The following is a 19,766-nucleotide window of genomic DNA, read 5'->3' on the forward strand; positions in this document are numbered from 1 at the left end:
TACACCCCCCTGTATATATAACCGCAGCCTCCTGTACACCCCCCTGTATATATAACCACAGCCTCCTGTACACCCCCCTGTATATATAACCGCGGCCTCCTGTACACCCCCTGTATATATAACCACAGCCTCCTGTACACCCCCCCCCTGTATATATAACCGCAGCCTCCTGTATACACCCCCTGTATATATAACCGCAGCCTCCTGTACACACACCCTGTATATATAACCGCAGCCTCCTGTACACCCCCCCCCTGTATATATAACCGCAGCCTCCTGTACACCCCCCCCCTGTATATATAACCGCAGCCTCCTGTACACACACCCTGTATATATAACCGCAGCCTCCTGTACACCCTGTATATATAACCGCATCCTCCTGTACACCCCCCTGTATATATAACCGCAGCCTCCTGTACACACCCTGTATATAACCGCAGCCTCCTGTACACCCCCCTGTATATATAACCGCAGCCTCCTGTACACCCCCCTGTATATATATATATAACCGCAGCCTCCTGTACACCCCCCCTCCTGTATATATAACCGCATTCTCCTGTACACCCCCCCCTGTATATATAACCGCAGCCTCCTGTACACACCTCCTGTATATATAACCGCGGCCTCCTGTACACCCCCCCCCCTGTATATATAACCGCGGCCTCCTGTACACCCCCCCCCCCCTGTATATATAACCGCAGCCTCCTGTACACCCCCCCTGTATATATATATATAACCGCAGCCTCCTGTACACACCCCCCCCTGTATATATAACCGCGGCCTCCTGTACACCCCCCCCCCCCCTGTATATATAACCGCGGCCTCCTGTACACCCCCCCCCCCTGTATATATAACCGCGGCCTCCTGTACACCCCCCCCCCCTGTATATATAACCGCAGCCTCCTGTACACCCCCCCCCTGTATATATAACCGCGGCCCCGCTTACTGCTTTGCGTTGTTCTCACTAGTACAGGAAGAAAGCAGCTGCCATGGCAACCAGAGTGCACATCCAATCATACATGGCTCCTGCAGAAAGTGAAAGCAGTAATGTGATTGGTTGCTATGGGCAACTACAGCCCCTCTCCTGTGCTCTCACTTTAATACATCTCCCCAAGATAAGTGCGCCGGCAGTAGTTGCCCCTAGCAACCAATCACATCTCTTCTTTCACTTTCCATAGGATCCCTGTATAATAATGGCCGGTCCACGTCCTTTATTAAATCACATTAAAATCCACCATAACACAAACTCCACAGGAAACCGACGCGTTTCAACTGTGGCGATACAGGGTTAATTGTGGCTCCGCCTCCTGTGATACTCATGGTGTCATTTAAGGGGGGTCACCGACTGCTGGGAGATACCATGTTGAGTACCACGGGAGCTGAAGCCACGATTAACCCTGTATCGCCGCAGTTGAAACGCGTCGGTTTCCTATGGGGCCTGTGTCATGGTGGATTTCAATGCGATTTAATAAAGAACGTGTTATACTCCGAGCGCCACGGATGTTTGTTTTCAAGTTGCCAAGTAGCAGAGGTTGACAATAGAAAGCCTGGAGTAGGCCGGACCCCCCCTTTATCCGGGCCTGAGAAACTTCCATAGCCCCCGGAGCGCAGGACGTGCAGCTCATAGTAACTTAGGAAAGAACATTTCCTTCAGTGTTTCCAGGGTGTCTCCAGCTGTTGCAAAACTACAACTCCTAGCATGCCCGGACAGCCAACGGCTGTCCGGGCATGCTGGGAGTTGTAGTTTTGCAACAGCTGGAGGCACCCTACTTGGGAAAGATGGCGCCTGTATTGCTCTGGGCACTGCCTTCCTTCAGTATAGGAGCTGCGAGCGGATGTTAACTCTCACTTACCTGTACAAAGGGATGAGATCATTTAAAGGGGTACTCCGGTGGAAAACAAATTTTGGTGCCACAAAGATAACAGATTTGTAAATTACTTCTATTTAAAAATCTTAACCCTTCCAGTACTCATCAGCTGCTGTATGCTCCATGGGAAGTTGTGTAGATCTTTCCAGTCTGACCACAGTGCTCTCTGCTGACACCTCTGTCCATATCAGGAACTGTCCAGAGCAGGAGAGGTTTGCTATGGGGATTTGCTCCTGCTCTGGACAGAGGTGTCAGCAGAGAGCACTGTAGTCAGACTGGAAAGAGCTACACAACTTCCTGTGGAGCATACAGCAGCTGATAAGTACTGGAAGGATTATGATTTTTAAAACAGAAGTCATTTACAAATCTGTAACTTTGTGGCACCAGTTGATTAAATTTAAAAAAAAAAAAGTTTCCACTGGAGTTCCCCTTTAAAGTGGCGACTGTGGCTCCGAGCGAATGTTAGTGCTCAGTCATTACGGTCAGGTACGGGTGACATTCCAGGGGTAGAGATGTGCGCCCATCTACTAGATCTGTGCTCGTTTAAGGAATGATCGTCGGGGTGTTAGGGTGCCCCTTTACTGCCATCATTGTCGGTCACAAGTTCCCTATCACGTTGGGAGATTTGTTTTTATTTAACCGCTCTTTGGCCAAAAATGGTCGCTATGGTTTTAGGGGAAAGGATTGGGCACATCCCCTCCCCCTTTACCCATCTATCTTGTAAAATGGGCCCCACACTGTGGTCCAGATTGATGAATCCGTCTGAGAGAAAAACTAGAGAGAGATTTGCCCTCAACAACCAATCACAGCTCAGCTTTAATATCTTAAAGGGAACCCCGGCATCAGATTTTCCTATATATGAGGAGTCACAACACAGTATATAGGGGTAAAACCGCCTTTCTCACCATCCCCAGGAGATGTTTCCTGCCGGCAGTGATGGTGAAGATATAAAGTTTGAAAGGTGTCCCCGCTGGCCTGTTAGAGTCCCATTGATTTCACCGTGCACAGATGTTTCTGCTGCAGATTGAACCTGTTCAACGCTTTGGCGGATTCTGCTCGGAAACGCACTGCTGTCTATGGAAACGGCACATTTCTGAGCGGTCCTAGTGCCGTCGCATTAAATGCGCGAAAAGTCCACCTGCATTTTTCGATGGACATTCTGCATATTTTTGGCAGTGTGAACATGACTTAAGTAGTCCATGTCATCATTTGCTTCTTCTGTTTACGGAGCAGGGCAGTGGTGGGCGCTGTTAATCGTGATGAGGGGGCGGGATTGCAGCTCAACCAGAAGAGGATGGCTACCGGCCAGGGGACTACTTACAGGCTGGTGGGGACACCTTTCAAATTTTATATCCTCACCATTCCTGCCAGCAGGATCATCTCTCAGGCAAGGTAGGGGAAGATTTTAGCATACATTGGGCATTGCCACACATTAAAGGGAAACTGACATACGATTTTACCATATATAAAGGGGCATTCCGGGATTTTTTTTTTTTATTTGACTATGCTAAAGTGGCTGTAAAGTTAGTGTAGTTCATAATATAGTGTCTGTACCTGTGTTTCATAGTGGTCTCGCAATTATATGATTTTTGCCCCAAGGTTTATTTTTTAACAGCCTATATGAGTGTCGTCTCAGGTTTTTCCAGGTTGCAGTGTGTAGAGATGAGCGAACTTACAGTAAATTCGATTCGTCACGAACTTCTCGGCTCGGCAGTGCGTAAATTAGTTCAGCCTTCAAGTGTTCCGGTGGGCTGGAAAAGGTGGATACAGTCCTAGGAAAGAGTCTCCTAGGACTGTATCCACCTTTTCCAGCCCACAGGAGCACCGGAAAGCTGAACTAATTTATGCAGGATAAGCCATCAACTGCCGAGCCGAGAAGTTCGTGACGAATCAAATTTACTGTAAGTTCGCTCATCTCTAGCAGTGTGGCCCAAGACATTACATCACTAATCAGGTGTTCAGAGGGAGCCTGTCTGTGCTTCAATGGCGTGACCGCTGTGTGGGAGGAAGATCATTCTGCTTTTGCAACAGCTGGAGGCACCCTCATCAGACAACACTGGTCTATTGCATCTAAAGGATCACAGATGTGTTTCCATGGGTGGGGGAAGTGACCTCACACTTACAAACAAGGAATCATGGGACAGGAAACACCTAGTTCACAAAAAGAAAGCTACAATGTTTTAGTGGACTCATAACAACCATTTAGCCCAGTGTTTCACAACCAGGGTGCCTCTAGCTGTTGCAAAACTACAACTCCCAGCATGCCCGGACAGCCAACGGCTGTCCGGGCATGCTGGGAGTTGTAGTTTTGCAACAGCTGGAGGCACCCTGGTTGGGAAACACTGATTTAGCCAAAGACAAGCACGGATCCTTCCTAAGCATGTCCATTACTGCCTGAAAGGTAAGTACTAAAGTCACCTTATGGTGGAAGACCCCTTTAACCTATTTTTTTTTTTTCCCCTTACTAATTGTCGTAACCATTTTTCCATCCATGGACACATACGAGCCGTAAACATAAACATTACGGATTAATAGTGCGAACCTTTCCACACGCTGCGATAGCAAATGTGTTTTTTTTTTTTTTTTGTAAAATCGTCAGGACACCTGTTTAACTCTTCGGCAAATTTGTAGCTATCGGTCTGTGTGACTTCAGTCAAATCTGTATCCTGATTGCTGGAGTTAAATTTGCGCGGGTATCCTGCAGCTGGACACACATCGGAGTCACGCTTTAACCGTGCTCAGGACGCAGTTTAATAAATACATTTAAAACTCTCTATACTTACCCCCTCTTGTTCCCGCTGCACTTCCGTGTGGGACACCCAGAGGGCTCCTTCACTCACATCTCATCTTCCAGGTCCCTTGTGAATGTGACTCTGCGGGGGCATGCTGGGAGTGCCAGCAGTCAGCTGTAATCTGGAGGTCAATTGGCACTTAAAGGGGTACTCTGGTGAAAAACTTTTTTCTTTTTAAATCAACTGGTGGCGGAAAGTTAAACATATTTGTAAATTACTTCTATTAAAAAATCTTAATCCTTCCAGTACTTATTAGCTGCTGAATGCTACAGAGTAAATTGCTTTCTTTTTGGAACACTGATGACATCACGAGCACAGTGCTCTCTGCTGACAGCTCTGTCCATTTTAGCAATCATGCATAGCAGATGTATGCTAAGGGCAGCATGGTGGCTCAGTGGTTAGAACTGCTGCCTTGCAGTGCTGTGGACTTGGGTTCAAATCCCACTAAGGACAACAATAAATAAAGCATTATTATTATTATAATAACGTCAGCAGAGAGCACTGTGCTCGTGATGTCATCAGAGGATTCCAAAAAGAAAAGAATTTCCTCTGTAATATTCAGCAGCTAATAAGTACAGGAAGGATTAAGATTTTTTAATAGAAGTAATTTACAAATCTGTTTAACTTTCTGCCACCAGTTGATTTAAAAGAAAAAAGGTTTTCACCGGAGTACCCCTTTAAAGGGGTACTCTGGTGAAAAACTTTTTATAAATCAACTGGTGCCATAAATTTAAACAGATTTGTAAATTACTTCTATTAAAAAATCTTAATCCTTCCTGTACTTATTAGCTGCTGAATACTACAGAGGAAATTATTTTCTTTTTGGAACACAGAGCTCTCTGCTGACATCATGACCACAGTGCTCTCTGCTGACATCTCTGTCCATTTTAGGAACTGTCCAGAGCAGCATATATTTTCTATGGGGATTTTCTCCTACTCTGGACAGTTCTTAAAATGGACAGAAGTGTCAGCAGAGAGCACTGTGGTCATGATGTCAGCAGAGAGCACTGTGTTCCGAAAAGAAAATAATTTCCTCTGTAAGGGGAAAAAAAAATGTAAAAAAAAATTAAGATTTTTTAATAGAAGTAATTTACAAACATGTTTAAATTTATGGCACCAGTTGATGGTTCAAAGAAGGGGGGTGGGCTAAGGCCTCTTCCTCCGGAACCCAAAGCCTTCAGAGCGCAAATGAAGGCCAAAATTACAGAACTTTAGCGGATGACAACTCGGCGGCAAAAAAACCTAAAATAGTAAGTGACTTGTGTATGGACTCCTGTTCACACAGTGTTATTGGGTTTAGCGTGAGTGAACTGGACGACAGTTTTCCTTTAACATTTTGTTAGATTCATTAACAAAAACCCAGTGGAATAATAAAATAATAAATGAATGTATATATATATATATATATATATATATATATATATATGTATATATGTATATATATATATATATATATGTATATATGTATATATATATATATATATATATATATATGTATATATGTATATATATATATATGTATATATATATATATATATATATATGTATATATGTATATATGTATATATGTATATATGTATATATGTATATATGTATATATGTATATGTATATATGTATATATGTATATATATATATGTATATATGTATATATATATGTGTATATATGTGTATATATGTGTATATATGTGTATATATATGTGTATGTGTATATATGTGTATATATGTGTATGTATATATGTGTATATATATATATGTATATATGTATATATGTATATGTATATATATATATGTATATGTGTATATGTATATGTGTATATGTATATGTGTATATGTATATGTGTATATGTATATGTGTATATGTGTATATGTATGTGTGTATGTGTGTATGTATATGTGTATGTATATGTATGTGTGTATATGTATGTATATGTATGTGTGTATATGTATGTGTGTATATATATGTATGTGTGTATATGTATGTGTGTATATGTATGTGTGTGTATGTATGTGTGTGTATGTATGTGTGTGTATGTATGTGTGTGTATGTGTGTGTATGTATATATGTGTATATATATATATATATATATATATATATATATATATATATATATATATATATATTCATGGGCCATGAGAATGCCAACCTGGGACAACCCGATTATTGGAATTTGTGAATATTTACCTGGACAGACCCTGAAGACAAATAAAACACAAAAAGGTTCTCAACCTTCTTTTAATTTAAAGCTAGAATATCAAGACAAGTCATACAAAAAGAGAAAACAGTAATATACACAATTTACAGAAAAAACGCTCAAAAAACAACTTGCATTTTTTGTTGTTGTAATTGTGCCAAAAACGGATTCATGAATGAAAAACTTGTTTATTTATTTTTTGTATTTTTCAACTAAACCTTAATAATAATTCAGTTTTAGGATTCGGGGGGCGGGTGGAACCGGCTGCTTGTACAGCGACCTCCGAAAAGTGGCAAAACTACAACTCCCATCATGCCCAGAAAGCTGTGTGTGATGGGAATTGTAGTCTTGTCATAGCTGAAGAGCTACCAGCTGGGAACAACTGATCTAATGCAGCGTTTCCCATCCAGGGTGCCTCCAGCTGTTGCAAAACTACAACTTCCAGCATGCCCGGACAGCCAACGGCTGTCCGGGCATGCTGGGAGTTGTAGTTTTGCAACAGCTGGAGGTATCTGATGTCCCCGTCAAAACTAATATGGACCTGCAGCAATATGGGCCTATTCCGGCAGCCTAATCCTGTATAGATATATATATCTCAATCATTAATTATATATATATATAGTTAATTAATGATTTGAGATATATTATATATATATATATATATATATATATATATATAATGATTTTATAGAGAGATATATATATATAATTAATTAATGATTTGAGATACATATATATATATATATAATTAATGATTTTATATATATATAAAATTAATAATTTGATACATTGATATATATTATATCAAATCATTAATTATATATATATATATATATCTCTATCAAATCATTAATTATATATATCTCTATCAAATCATTAATTAATTTCATATATATATATCAATCAAATCATTAATGAAATATATGTATATATATGTATATACATATATAACTGCTTTATAATTTGTTCCCGACTATGATCGTCTTATACAAATTCAAAAAAGTCTTCAAATGTATCGCGGTGGGGGTGAGGTTTTATTGGCTGATCACCTTTAAAGGGGCACTCCGGAGAAGAAAAAGGGTTTTCAAATCAACTGGTGGCAGAAAGTTCTACAGATTTGTAAATTACTTCTATATAAAAATCTTAATCCTTCCAGTACTTATCAGCTGCTGTATGCTTCACATGAAGTGGTTTAGTTCTTTTCAGTCTGACCACAGTGCTCTCTGCTGACACCTCTGTCCATGTCAGGAACTGTCCAGAGTAGAAGCAAATCTCCATAGAAAACCTCTCCTGCTCTGGACAGTCTCTGACATGGACAGAGGTGTCAGCAGAGAGCACTGTGGTCAGACTGGAAAGAACTACACAACTTCCTGGAACAGCAGCTGCACTGGAAGGATTAAGATTTTTATAAATAATTTAGAAATCTGTAGAACTTATTGACACCAGATGACTTAAAATAACCCCCCCCCCCCCCGGAGTTCCCCTTTAAACAGAAATCCAGTCCAAAATGATGGTTTTGGTTTTTCTTGTATGGATATAAGGAATGAGAGGACAATGCTAAGGACTAACCTTGGACCATTGTAATCTCCTCAACGGCATCTATGATCTGCCAGAGGAACTTTTTGACTTGATGTCCCCTTTAAGACGTTTTCAGTGTTTTTGTAAATAAAGTTGAATGAAACACAGGACACGTTTCGGTTCCTACCATTACAGACACAAGTAAGTGCCACCGGGATGAGCTAGAGGTCCACAGAACCCGAACCAGGCCATAAGCGGGTCATACACGGCAGAGAGGTCACCTGGCAGCTGCGTCTCCTGACCTCCCCATACTTCTATGGTTGGCCAAGTGCTCTGATTGGGCAGAAGGGAGGAAGAGTTGGGTACCACAGGTAGACTGCTGCCAGGACTAACAAAAGGATCGGGCATGATCGACCAACCGCCTGATCCTTCTCTTCCAACCCATCGGGGATAGTCTGGAGGCTTCCATGCATCTTGGATGGTTGGCCGGTCTCCCCGTAATTGGTGGCTTTGGGCACAATTATTGTAACGTGTATGGCTCCCCCCCTCCGATCATGGTCCCGGCGGCCGGATATCTGTTTAACACTTTCAGCAGCTCCTGAGCCAAAGACGTTCTAAAGATTTATTTCCCGGAAGTCCCATGAAAGTCTAGGAGCCTTTTTGCAAATTTGTCTCCCGATCACGATTGTCTTGGGGGCAAGTTTGGGGTTTAGAAGTTGCTGCGAATTCTAAACTGATCTTATGCACTGAGACCATCATCGGAGGTACACTTTAATGTGTTTGGGGGGGGGGGGGGGAGGGCTAAAAGTTGGCCATACATGGGACTATCATCAGATGTACGCTTTAATTGGGGACTTAAAGGGGTACTCCTGTGCCCCAGTCTTCTGAACATCCGGTTTAGAAGGCTTGGAGCAGCGGCCGCAGTGTCACTGCCACGCCCCCTCCAATGATGTCTATAGGAGGGGGCGTGGTGTGATATCATGACGGGGCGTGGCTGTGAGGTCGCAATAGTGGCTCCAAGACTTCTGAACCAGATGTTCAGAAGGCTGGGGCATGGGAGTACCCCTTTAAAGTTGTCTGTACATGGGACCATCATCAGAGGTACACTTAAATATCCATGGGGGGGGGGGGGGGTGGCTAAAATTTGGCCACACACTGGACCATCATCGGAGGTACGCTTTATTGTGCATGGGGGGGGGGGGGGGGGCCTTAAAGATGTCCATACATGGGACCATCATCGGAGGTACACGTTAATATGCATGAGGGGGCGGACCTTAAAGATGTCCATACATGGGACCATCATCGGGGGTACGCTTTAATGTGCATGTGGGGGGGCCTTAAAGATGTCCATACATGGGACCATCATCGGGGGTACGCTTTAATGTGCATGTGGGGGGGCCTTAAAGTGGTCTATAGATGGGAACATCATCGGGGGTACGCTTTAAAGAAGAAAGACGTTTAACCCCCTAATTCTGACTCTAATGTGTCTGGTTGCCTCCCGATTCTCCCCCCACAGATGTCTGGGAAGAGAAGGATTGAGCAGGTTGAGTTTCAATGCCTGATCCTTTTTTACCTTAGAAATAATCCGCCGCCACATCGTGCTGAATCGGAGGCATACGGCCGCCTCTAGTTTTCCCAATATAATCACGAGATCGGTTTTAACCACTTCCTGCGCTCCCCTCAAACGTTCTTTTCTGAAACGCGCCCCGTATCCTGACAGACGATCTACGTAGCGATTTAACCCCAGACACGCCAAATTATTATTTTTTTTTACTCTTAGGCCGACGTCACCACAGAACGGCCCAAAAAAATTTTCAATTCAAAACATTTAAAACAGCAAATCAAAATAGATGAATAACTTTACGGCGGACGCCCAGAACCTGCTGAGCCCCCGTCCTTATAATTATTATAAAACCCAACTTTACAAATATTACCGCGCTTTTCTTCAGCGTATCCTAAACTTTCAAGAGCACAAACGAAAAATAAAAAATTAACCCGAATTCCTAGGTAATAAGATCAGAGGGAACTTTCGAAAAGAAACTGAAAAAAAATTCTAAATACTCAGAAATACCAAATAATTTTTTTGTTGTTGTTATAAAGTCTTCAAATGATTTCTATCCTAGACTATAAAGAAAAACTGTTTTACATCTATGCTTAAAGGGGTACTCAGCCCCTAGACATCTTATCCCCTATCCGAGGGACCCCTGTGAACTTTCGCTTCGTGCTGGATAACTAGCGATGGGGGCGGAGGCTCGTGATGTCACGGCCGAGCCCTGCTCGTGACGTCATGGCCACACCCCCTCAATGTAAGTCTATGGGAGGGGGCGTGACGGCAGTCACGCCCCCTCCCATAGACTTGCATTGAGGGGGCGTGGCTGTGACGTCACGAGCCTCCAACGCTGCACCTAAACGCTCTAAACGCTTAACACTCTAAACGAACGCTGGGTGCAGCAGGGATATCACGGGGGTCCCTAGCGGCGGGACCCCCGCAATCAGACATCATATCCCCTATCCTTCTTTGGATAATATGTCTAGAATGGAGTATCCCATTAAAAGTTTTATAACCTCTACCCCCTCCCTCAAAAAATTACAGGTTAAAGGAGGACTCCTCGTTTATACACAGCGGAGGCGCCATTTTATTGCCAAGCACGCATCATCTCTGAGGCCCCGCCTCTCTATAGCTGGTCCTATATATTACAGAGCAGCCGCCCCCCGAGGACATGATGGACACTATGGAGGGCGACACCTACTGCACCACTAAATTTGGGGGCGGCAAACAGAATTTCGCATTACATTCCAACATGGCGGCTGTAACTGTAACGCCCACGAGGATAACGCTACGTATGTGTTGAGCCTTATCAATCACTATGGCGGGATATTGCCTACTGGGTTCCCATTTATACTAGTGCCACCCGAAAAAACGTCCGCCTCCGCTGTGTGCGCATGGGAGATCCACTTTAACTTACAGTAGACATGTAGATTTTTTTCTTGTTGTTCAGTACAATCTTATCAAAGCTTAATGCAAAAAAATGAAAACCCGACATATAAACCAAGTAAAATCAAAAATTTAAAAAAATGCCTCGGAACCCAAAAAATAAAACAAGTAGTATGAGAGGCACCTTCCCAACTGGGGAAAGTCGCCAAATTATTTACAATTAACATAAAAGACCACAAATTTTAAAACACAAAATATATATATATAATTTTTTTTTTTTTTTTTAAAGCGACAACATTCAAGAAGGATTTAACAAAGTACAAATATATAAATCAACAAAAGCGAACGTCCGTTTTCTTATTTGTAATTTTTTTTTCCACGGTTGGGATTGTATTTGTGCAGGGTACGGATAAAGCTTTAGAAAACAAAAGCAGAATGATGGAGAGGGAACGGCGAGAACGATCGGATTAAGGTTTCTATTGGGCGGCCCAGACTCCGCGGGATCGACGGATGAGATCGGAACGAAACGCGTCGGCCGGGAGGCAACGTAGTCCCGGGACACAGTGCCAACATGAGTGGAAATGGGTCAGAATTTTGTTTATACGAGGTTATACGAGTCGGGTTTGACTTTAAAGGGGTATTCCGGCGATAGAAATCCTATCCCCTATCTGAAGGATGGGGTATAAAATGTCTGATCGCGGGGGGTCCCAGCAGCAACCGCACTCTATGCTAGCCTGCTGCTCCGGGACTGCTGTCTTTTCGGGACTGAAGAAGTTACATCACGACCCCCGCCCCCTTGTGATGTCACGTCACACCCCCTCCATTCATGACTATGGGAGGGGGCGTGACAGTCGTCACGCCCCCTCCCATAGACATGAATGGAGAGGGCGTGGTGTACCATCACAAGGGGGCGTTGCGCGACGTATTCAGTCCCGAAAACACAGAGGTTTCCGAGACTGGAGCATAGAATGCAGGTGCTGTACGGAGATCCCAGCGGCGGGCCCCCCGCGATCAGACATCTTTATCCCCGATCCTTTGGATAAGGGATAAGATGTCTTTGGCCGGAATGCCCCTTTAAGGCTCTACATACAGTATATAGGCAAGTAGGCCGGTGCTTTAGGAAGGATTTTTATTTTTCATTGCCTCTAGAGTGATTTTCGGAATGGCAGCTTAAAGAGGCTTCACATTGTAGCAATAGACTTTAAGGGTCTAATAAACCCAATATATGGGATAGGTCCCTGTTATATGGAATATATCAAGTATCGAGTCCCTATAGATGATGTTTGTTCCCTATATCATTGTGCTCCCGGCCGTTTCTCCTATATGTGTTATAGCTAAAATAATACTGATAGGGCGCTCAGCCCGATGTGCTGGAAAACCGTATCATAGACCCACATCCAGGGGCCGGTATCAATCTCTATACCTTTCCTAATATTTGTTTTATTTTTTGCTATATAGAATAGCACTATACCATACAGAAGCATTAAGTAAAATACGTTTTTTCCCCAAAGGAAACCTATAGGTGGCGCCACTGTACACCTGTGAAATCTTCAAAAGGAAATGTCAGAATCTGCTCAAAAACTTAAATATCTGATAAACAAGGCAAAATGCTGAGTGACAGGACCCTGGAATCTGCATTCAGAATAACTTTTTTTGCACTTAACCATTGCTATGCCAACTCTATCTAGTAACATAACTCGTGACCCATTGGGCAGTGAATTCTCTCTCGGCACTTCTTATACCAACAGTCTTCAGCCAGGTAGATTACCGCTCACGCACCTACCGCTACAGGGCTATACGAAAAACCATAAACCGAGTGGCCATAGCACGTCCTATGTCCTGCAGCCTGGCTATCCTATTCTGAACACTGCATGAGGACGCGGGTGAACGGGAAGGGCGGTTTTATTTGGCGTCTTTACCCTCATAGCCCTAAAGCATTTGGATTTGTAAGATGGAGTGCAACAGCGCCCCCCATTATAATATTACACATCTACAAACATAACTAGATTCAAGGTGACTGCAACTCAATGAGATCTCTGGGTAATCCCTGCGGCACACACCGCGCGCTGCCACCCAACACCGCCGGGCTACAGCCTTAAGATCACTAAAAGTAGTCTGCATTATATTAAATAAGAATAAAGTAACTCTTAAATAAATACTTCCGCATTAACGCGTTGTATATCTGTACAAAGGAAATAATTGCCTATGCGCTGTACTACCCCCATATTTCCAGAAAAAATTATGACAATGCAGGATTTCCCAACTGGTGGTGCTCCGACTCCCATCATACCCTGACAGTCACATGATGGGAGATTCGCGACAGGTTGAGGGACAGTGTCCTAGAGGTTACTATGCACCGTTCTGCATAACAACAAATCTGCTCATTCAGGGCGGTACGAAGGCTAATAAAAGCAAAAAACACGTATGAGAACACAACTTCTTGTTGAGACAACGAACGATGTCTGGAAAGGAAATATTTGGGGTCGAGCAGAGAGACAACCGCGTCCACTCTGCTTTTCCTGGGGTCAAGGCACTTTTGCCACCACAGCTCCGGCCTATAAAAACTAGAAAGTGATCTAAAGCGAACTCAATCATCTAAAATACAGTCAAATAAAAGCACGCTAAAAGAAAAAAAATAAAACGGTCCTGGAAGATTAATGTAAGAACAGACCGGGAGCGAACAGACTCTGAGCCCGGAACAATGAACAGATCGGAACGCAAACGTTTACATCCTAACCAGTCTTTAGAATAGTAATAAAAATAAAGTCTCTATATCTGAAGCGGAGAACGGGCAGCGTGTGGCCTCAGTTGATCTGCGGGGCGGATCGGTCGTTGCTCATGGTTTTCCTAAGCTTCACTCCGCGCCGTATCATTGACAGCATATCGTCCTGGTGAGCGCCCGCCGCACTATTGCAGGTGGGTTCGGCTTCACTCGTGCTGGGAGATGCCGTATCGGGTGTTGGCGTGCGTTCTATTGGTCCCGGGCTGCTCGCATACACTTTCTGCGGGCTGAGGGGCTGCGGGTAGACCCCTTGCGAGTAGGAGAAGGATTGCTTTGGTATGAAGGCACAATATGTTGTTTGCATGGCATTCAGGCTTTGTGCAGAGGAATACAGCCCCGGCTTTACCTGGACCAGATCTGATCTGTAATCCTGAGGATAAACAAGATCTCCGCTGTTCGTTCTCTCGCCAAAGGGGTTGACGGGAGCATCAGGTAAAGTCGGGGTTTTAACCGGCACCATTGGTGTTCGGATGGGTATTGGAACGCCGCCGATCGTGCCCCTCCTTAGAGTCGGCTTGTTGGAGGGTTTCCTCTTTATGGTGGCAATGTAAGGTGACCGGACGAGCGGGTCTGGCTCGGCCAACAGACTGACGGTGGAAGCCGGCCTCTTGGCTTGGAACATTCTCCGGTAATTCTGGCTTATGTCGCTGTTTCTTGGAATCGTAGACGACTTGTCAAAATCCAGTTGGTCAGTCTCTTCTTGTTCTCCGTGCAGCGAGATATAATCATAATCTGCAACTAAAGAGAAAAGGGGAAGTCAGAAACACAGAAAAGTAGAATAAACAGAGAAACACGTTCAGTATCGACACAGAAAACCAATTCATATTGTATAGATATAAACTGCGCTTCCCACCGGGACTCAAATTAAAGGACATCACGGTCCCAGTCTGTGCAGAAACACATTCAGGGTCCAGAGCTGCTCTTCCTACTCGGGACGGGGATTCGTTGGTTACAGAAGCCAATGGAGAAAAGTCCTGACCACTAGGTGTCTCACTTCCCTGCAATCTGCTCCCCACTGCTTGTTGTTAGGGGAATTCTGTATCCAGCAGCAGAGAGACAACATGAAGTGTGTGGGGGGGGGGGGGGGGGGAGAGGACCTCAAAGAGGACCACACCAGCACAGTGCAGTGAATGGCCAGACATGTATGAGAAAGGTAGTGACTGTGTGTGTACTAATGGATAACATGAAATGCAGAGGATGAGGTATAGCTTGGGCACGTGGAGGGGGCTTGCAGATGTCCAATTAAAATCAGTGACAGCAATAACATCTTGTCTCCACTATGAAGGGTTAAAGGGGTACTCCACTGGCCAGTGTTTGGAATGTTTAGTTCCGAGCGCTGCGTGCGCGCTGCGAGGGTTGGCCACACCCCCACACGACATCAGGCCACGCCCCCTCAATGCAAGTCTATGGGAGGGGGCGTGGCGGTCGCCATGCTCCCTCCCATAGACTTGCATTTGGGGGCGTGGCCTATCTCCACATCGTGCACACAGCGTTCAGAACTAAACGTTCCAAACACTGGCCAGTGGAGTACCCCTTTGATCTAACAAAACCGGTACATTTTAGACCCATTTAATTGTCCTGCAGATCTAGGTAGAAAAAATCTGCAGCTCATGTGAACAAAGCCCTAGGGTTCCCATTCACTTTAAAGGGTTACTCCGCTCCCCAGCATCCAGAACTCAATGTTCCGAACGCTGGGTGCAGGCTTCCGTGTTCACGGCCGCCTCCTCGGGATGTCACGCCCCGCCCCCCCTCAATGAAAGTTTATGGGAAGGGGGTGCGACGGTCTTCACGCCCCCTCCCATAGACTTGCATTAGGGGGCGGGATGTGCCGTCACGGAGCGGAACACGGAAGCGTGCACCCAGCGTTCGGAACATTGAGCGGAGTAACCCTTTAATGGTGTGCGCTCCCAATAGAGATAAACCTGCAAACTTTGCTTAGACGTGGGTGCGTGTCTATAGGCCGGTCTGGACTGAGCCGCTGTCAGACACCATCTCAGCTCTACCATCTGATGATTTACAAGTAGCGGTTTATGTTCCTATCAAATCTGCGGAAGAAATATGGTATGAATGTGTATTTTACCCACAGCCAAAGCTTAAAATAAAAGAAATGAAGACATGCTGCAGGTTTGGCCGACAACACACGGGGAAGGTCATAATACTAAAAATCTAGTATTGACAAGAGGCAAAACACGGGGAGGACACCAGCTTGGATTCACAAAAAGCGTTTTTTGCAGAAAAAAAAAAAAGCTTAAAAACGGCATAAGAAGCAAGGGCTGTAATACAGAGATTCATCGGCTGCGGACGCCTCTTTATAGGCGGCTGCAAATAACTAGTTCAGTGCCAAATCACCACAATGCAATGCTAATTGTCCCCAAAACTCTCACCCAGCAATGGGAACTATTGTGTCCCTAGAACAGTGTTTCCCAAACAGGGTGCCTCCAGCTGTTGTAAAACTACAACTCCCAGCAGGCCTGGACAGCCAAAGGCTCCTGAGATGGGAGGAAAGCCTTGATTTACCTTTCAGGCACAGTGCAGATCCTGTGGAGGAGCCAGACAGGTGGTTTTCTGTCCAGACATGCTGGAAGTTGCAGTTTTGCAACAGCCGGAGACACATTGGTTGGGAAACACAATGTCCTAGAACAGTGATCTTCAACCTGTGGACCTCGAGATGTTGCAAAACTACAACTCCCAGCATGCCCGGACAGCCATCGGCTGTCCGGGCATGCTGGGAGTTGTAGTTTTGCAACATCTGGAGGTGAGCAGGTTGGAGACCACTGTCCTAGAACATATAGCTGTACCGGGGGAGGAATGGAGGGGTAGCTGAACACAACGCCGCAGCACCTGACAGGCACAACACCACCATCATTAAGGATTGGAGCAGCCCAGACCAGTCTAATGAAAAAGCAGATTCTTACCAAAAAGAGAGGGGTCCTTCTTTAAGGCTGTGGAAAGAATGCACATATGTTGGTTGAGGAACTTACAGTAGATGCTTACAACATGCTATGTGCCACGCTGCATCCATTTATTCATAATGCAACTCACTCTCTTAATTGGGGGGGGGGGGTCTTGTCCTCTTTCCAAGGTTAAAGTATCTACAATTTTATTGTCAATTTTATTAAACAATGACAGCTTTGTGCGCGATTCATTTTAAATTCAGCGACTGAACGGGACACTGTTTTTCCCACAGTATATAACAAAAAAGAAACTATATAGGGTTATGACTATGCAGCAGGAGACGACTTCTAACTCCGTCGGGTCTCACACTGCAGACAGAACTGGAAGCTTCATCTCATGTCGCATATACAGTGGGAAGAACGGCGTCCTGTTCAGGCGCCAAATTTAAAATGAATGTTATTTAGAAAAATTACTAACATGCACATTTTGGTCATTTAAAGGAAAAAAAAAAAAAAAAAAAAAAGGAGGTACCCTTTAAAGCGAAGCTGCATAGTCGGACCAATAGTTTCATATATCATGATCCTAACGCAACAAATTTGTTTTTACAGACTATCTTGTTGCCGCAGCAATCAGGATTCAAGGAGAGAAAATAGAAAGCGGAAAAAGAACAAATAAACGGGGCGCTCTCTCATGTGGTATCGTCAAATACAAAAAAAAGAGAGGGGGGGGGGGGGGGGGGGGGAGACTCACCACCTCACCTATTGTGCTATACCGACCTGCTGGGAGGATGCACCAGTGCAAGCCCAACCCCGGTGGGAAGTATGGGTGGAGATCGGTGGATGCAGTGTGCAGCTCTATCTCCCCTATCCGTATCCTCTAGGGTACGGAATGATAGAGGAAGAATGGGTAGATAAAAGTGGGGAATATGTAGAGCGCTCCTGCTGGTAAACGACGGACTCAAGATGCGCGGTAGCACGGTATTAAAATCTTTTTGGACAACGCGTTTCGGCGCTCGCACGTGCCTTCATCAGGTCCACAAACAAATAAGTTAGGTGCATCCTGAGGTGCCGACTGTGCATGTGTGGTTAAGCACCTCAGGACGCACCTAACTTATTTTTTTGTGGACCTGATGAAGGGGTGTGCGAGAACCGAAGCGCATTGTCCGAAAATATTTCAATAAATCATCCTGTGCTACTGTAGCGCCTTGAGTCCGTCCTTTACCAGCAGGAGCGCTCTACATATTCCCCACTTTTATCTACCCAAGGAGAGAAAATGTAACTTTTTCGCTTTAAAGGGAAAGACACAACATGTATGGTGTAAAACGTATAATAAAGCAATTTACTAATATGTTATTGGCCATAGTGCACACATCTCTCCATATTATATCTGCTCTTTCCCTTGTACCTGTGACATCACGTCACATTAAGAGCTCTGTCCTTAGGATGAGACCACTAATGTGAGGAGGGGAGCTCATATTACAGCACATTAGACTATAAAACAGCCGAGAGCCTGTTCTTATGGAAACTACTGTGACTGAGAAAAGCTTCCTGCTGCCTAATCTTATTAGTAATATGAGCTACCCCTCTTCACAATAATGGTCTCGTCCCGAACAGACAGGGGGCTTTTACAGCCTGTCATATACTCTTTTATGTTAATCAATATAACCAATAAACCTGCATTATTTTTATAATAACTCTGTTATTATTTTATTATAATGCAAAAGTTACTTCCTAGCAGTACTGATGCTATAGAACTCTGGGTAAATAGTCGGGCCCAGATAAGGTGAATTGCATTGTTTATATAGTTTTGGCAAGTCATAAAAGTCGTAATATTTTTGGTCACATTAATTAATAATTAATTCATTATAACTGAGTTAGGTTATTATTATCCTTCTGACATAATGGAGGCCCCAGCGAGATAACGTATCCTACATAATTGGGCCCCATAGAAGATATTCCCCGACATAATGTGATGTCAAAGCTACAAGAGAGAGAGAGAGCATTCCATTCAAGGGAGAGAGGTCCATTAAGAGACTCCTATTTAGCCGACAGCTTGATAAAAGGACCGAGACAGGGATTTCACCTCCCCGCAGCTGCCCTTAAAGGGGCACTGCGGTGAAAAAACTATTTTTCTTCTTTCTTATCAACTGGTGCCAGATTGTTAAACAGATTTGTAAATTACTTCTATTTAAAAATCTTAATCCTTCCAGTACTGATCAGCTACTGTATGATCCACAGGAAGTTGTGCAGTTCTTTCCAGTCTGACCACAGTGCTCTCTGCTGACACCTCTGTCCATGTCAGGAACTGTCCAGGGCAGGAGAGGTTTGCTATGGGGACTTGCTCCTGCTCTGGACAGTTCCTGATATGGACACAGGTGTCAGCAGAGAGCACTGTGATCAGACGGGAAAGAACTACACAACTTCCTGTGGAGCATACAGCAGCTGATAAGTACTGGAAGGGTTGAAATTTTTATATAGAAGTAATTTATAAATCTGTTTAACAGATAAATAGTTAAATAATTTTTCACCGGAGTACCCCTTTAACATACCTACATGAATTGCTCCAACTTGAATCGTGCAATTCTCTACTAAAACGAGGCTCAGGTTCAACCATTTAAAAAAAAGAAAAAAAAAGCTTTTAAACAATAGTTTTCAATATACTTGTGTTTCCGATTTTGACTGCGCCACAAGAAGCTGAATAGTCAAATAACTCTTCTGCGCCTGGGCCATCTTGCCCACAATACGCCATGATCCTACATCACCTCAGGGGGCTTGGCAAGCTCT

At 44.2% G+C, this 19,766-nt stretch overlaps 2 protein-coding genes across 5 annotated transcripts in view; both read right to left on the reverse strand.

The window, feature by feature from the left end:
* LOC130297000 (glycogenin-1-like) overlaps nucleotides 1–1,048 on the reverse strand; it is a 45,350-nt gene extending 44,302 nt beyond the window's left edge. For 2 of the 3 annotated variants that reach the window (XM_056549126.1, XM_056549125.1), the window contains exon 1: nucleotides 947–1,048. In XM_056549126.1, coding sequence (XP_056405101.1) covers nucleotides 947–1,017 — 71 coding nt within the window. In that variant the 5' untranslated portion in view covers nucleotides 1,018–1,048. The other variant, XM_056549131.1, reaches the window with a different exon arrangement.
* Nucleotides 1,049–10,741: 9,693 nt separating this feature from the next.
* LOC130296998 (protein MTSS 1-like) overlaps nucleotides 10,742–19,766 on the reverse strand; it is a gene marked incomplete in the record, with an annotated part of 167,182 nt that continues 158,157 nt past the window's right edge. The window contains 2 exon segments of one of the 2 annotated variants that reach the window (XM_056549123.1): nucleotides 10,742–14,826; nucleotides 17,004–17,030. In XM_056549123.1, the coding sequence (XP_056405098.1) occupies nucleotides 14,111–14,826; nucleotides 17,004–17,030 (743 nt within the window). 2 annotated transcript variants of the gene reach the window in all.

This window comes from Hyla sarda, chromosome 12, assembly GCF_029499605.1.
Source record: "Hyla sarda isolate aHylSar1 chromosome 12, aHylSar1.hap1, whole genome shotgun sequence".
In the NCBI taxonomy this organism is placed as follows: Eukaryota; Metazoa; Chordata; class Amphibia; order Anura; family Hylidae; genus Hyla; species Hyla sarda.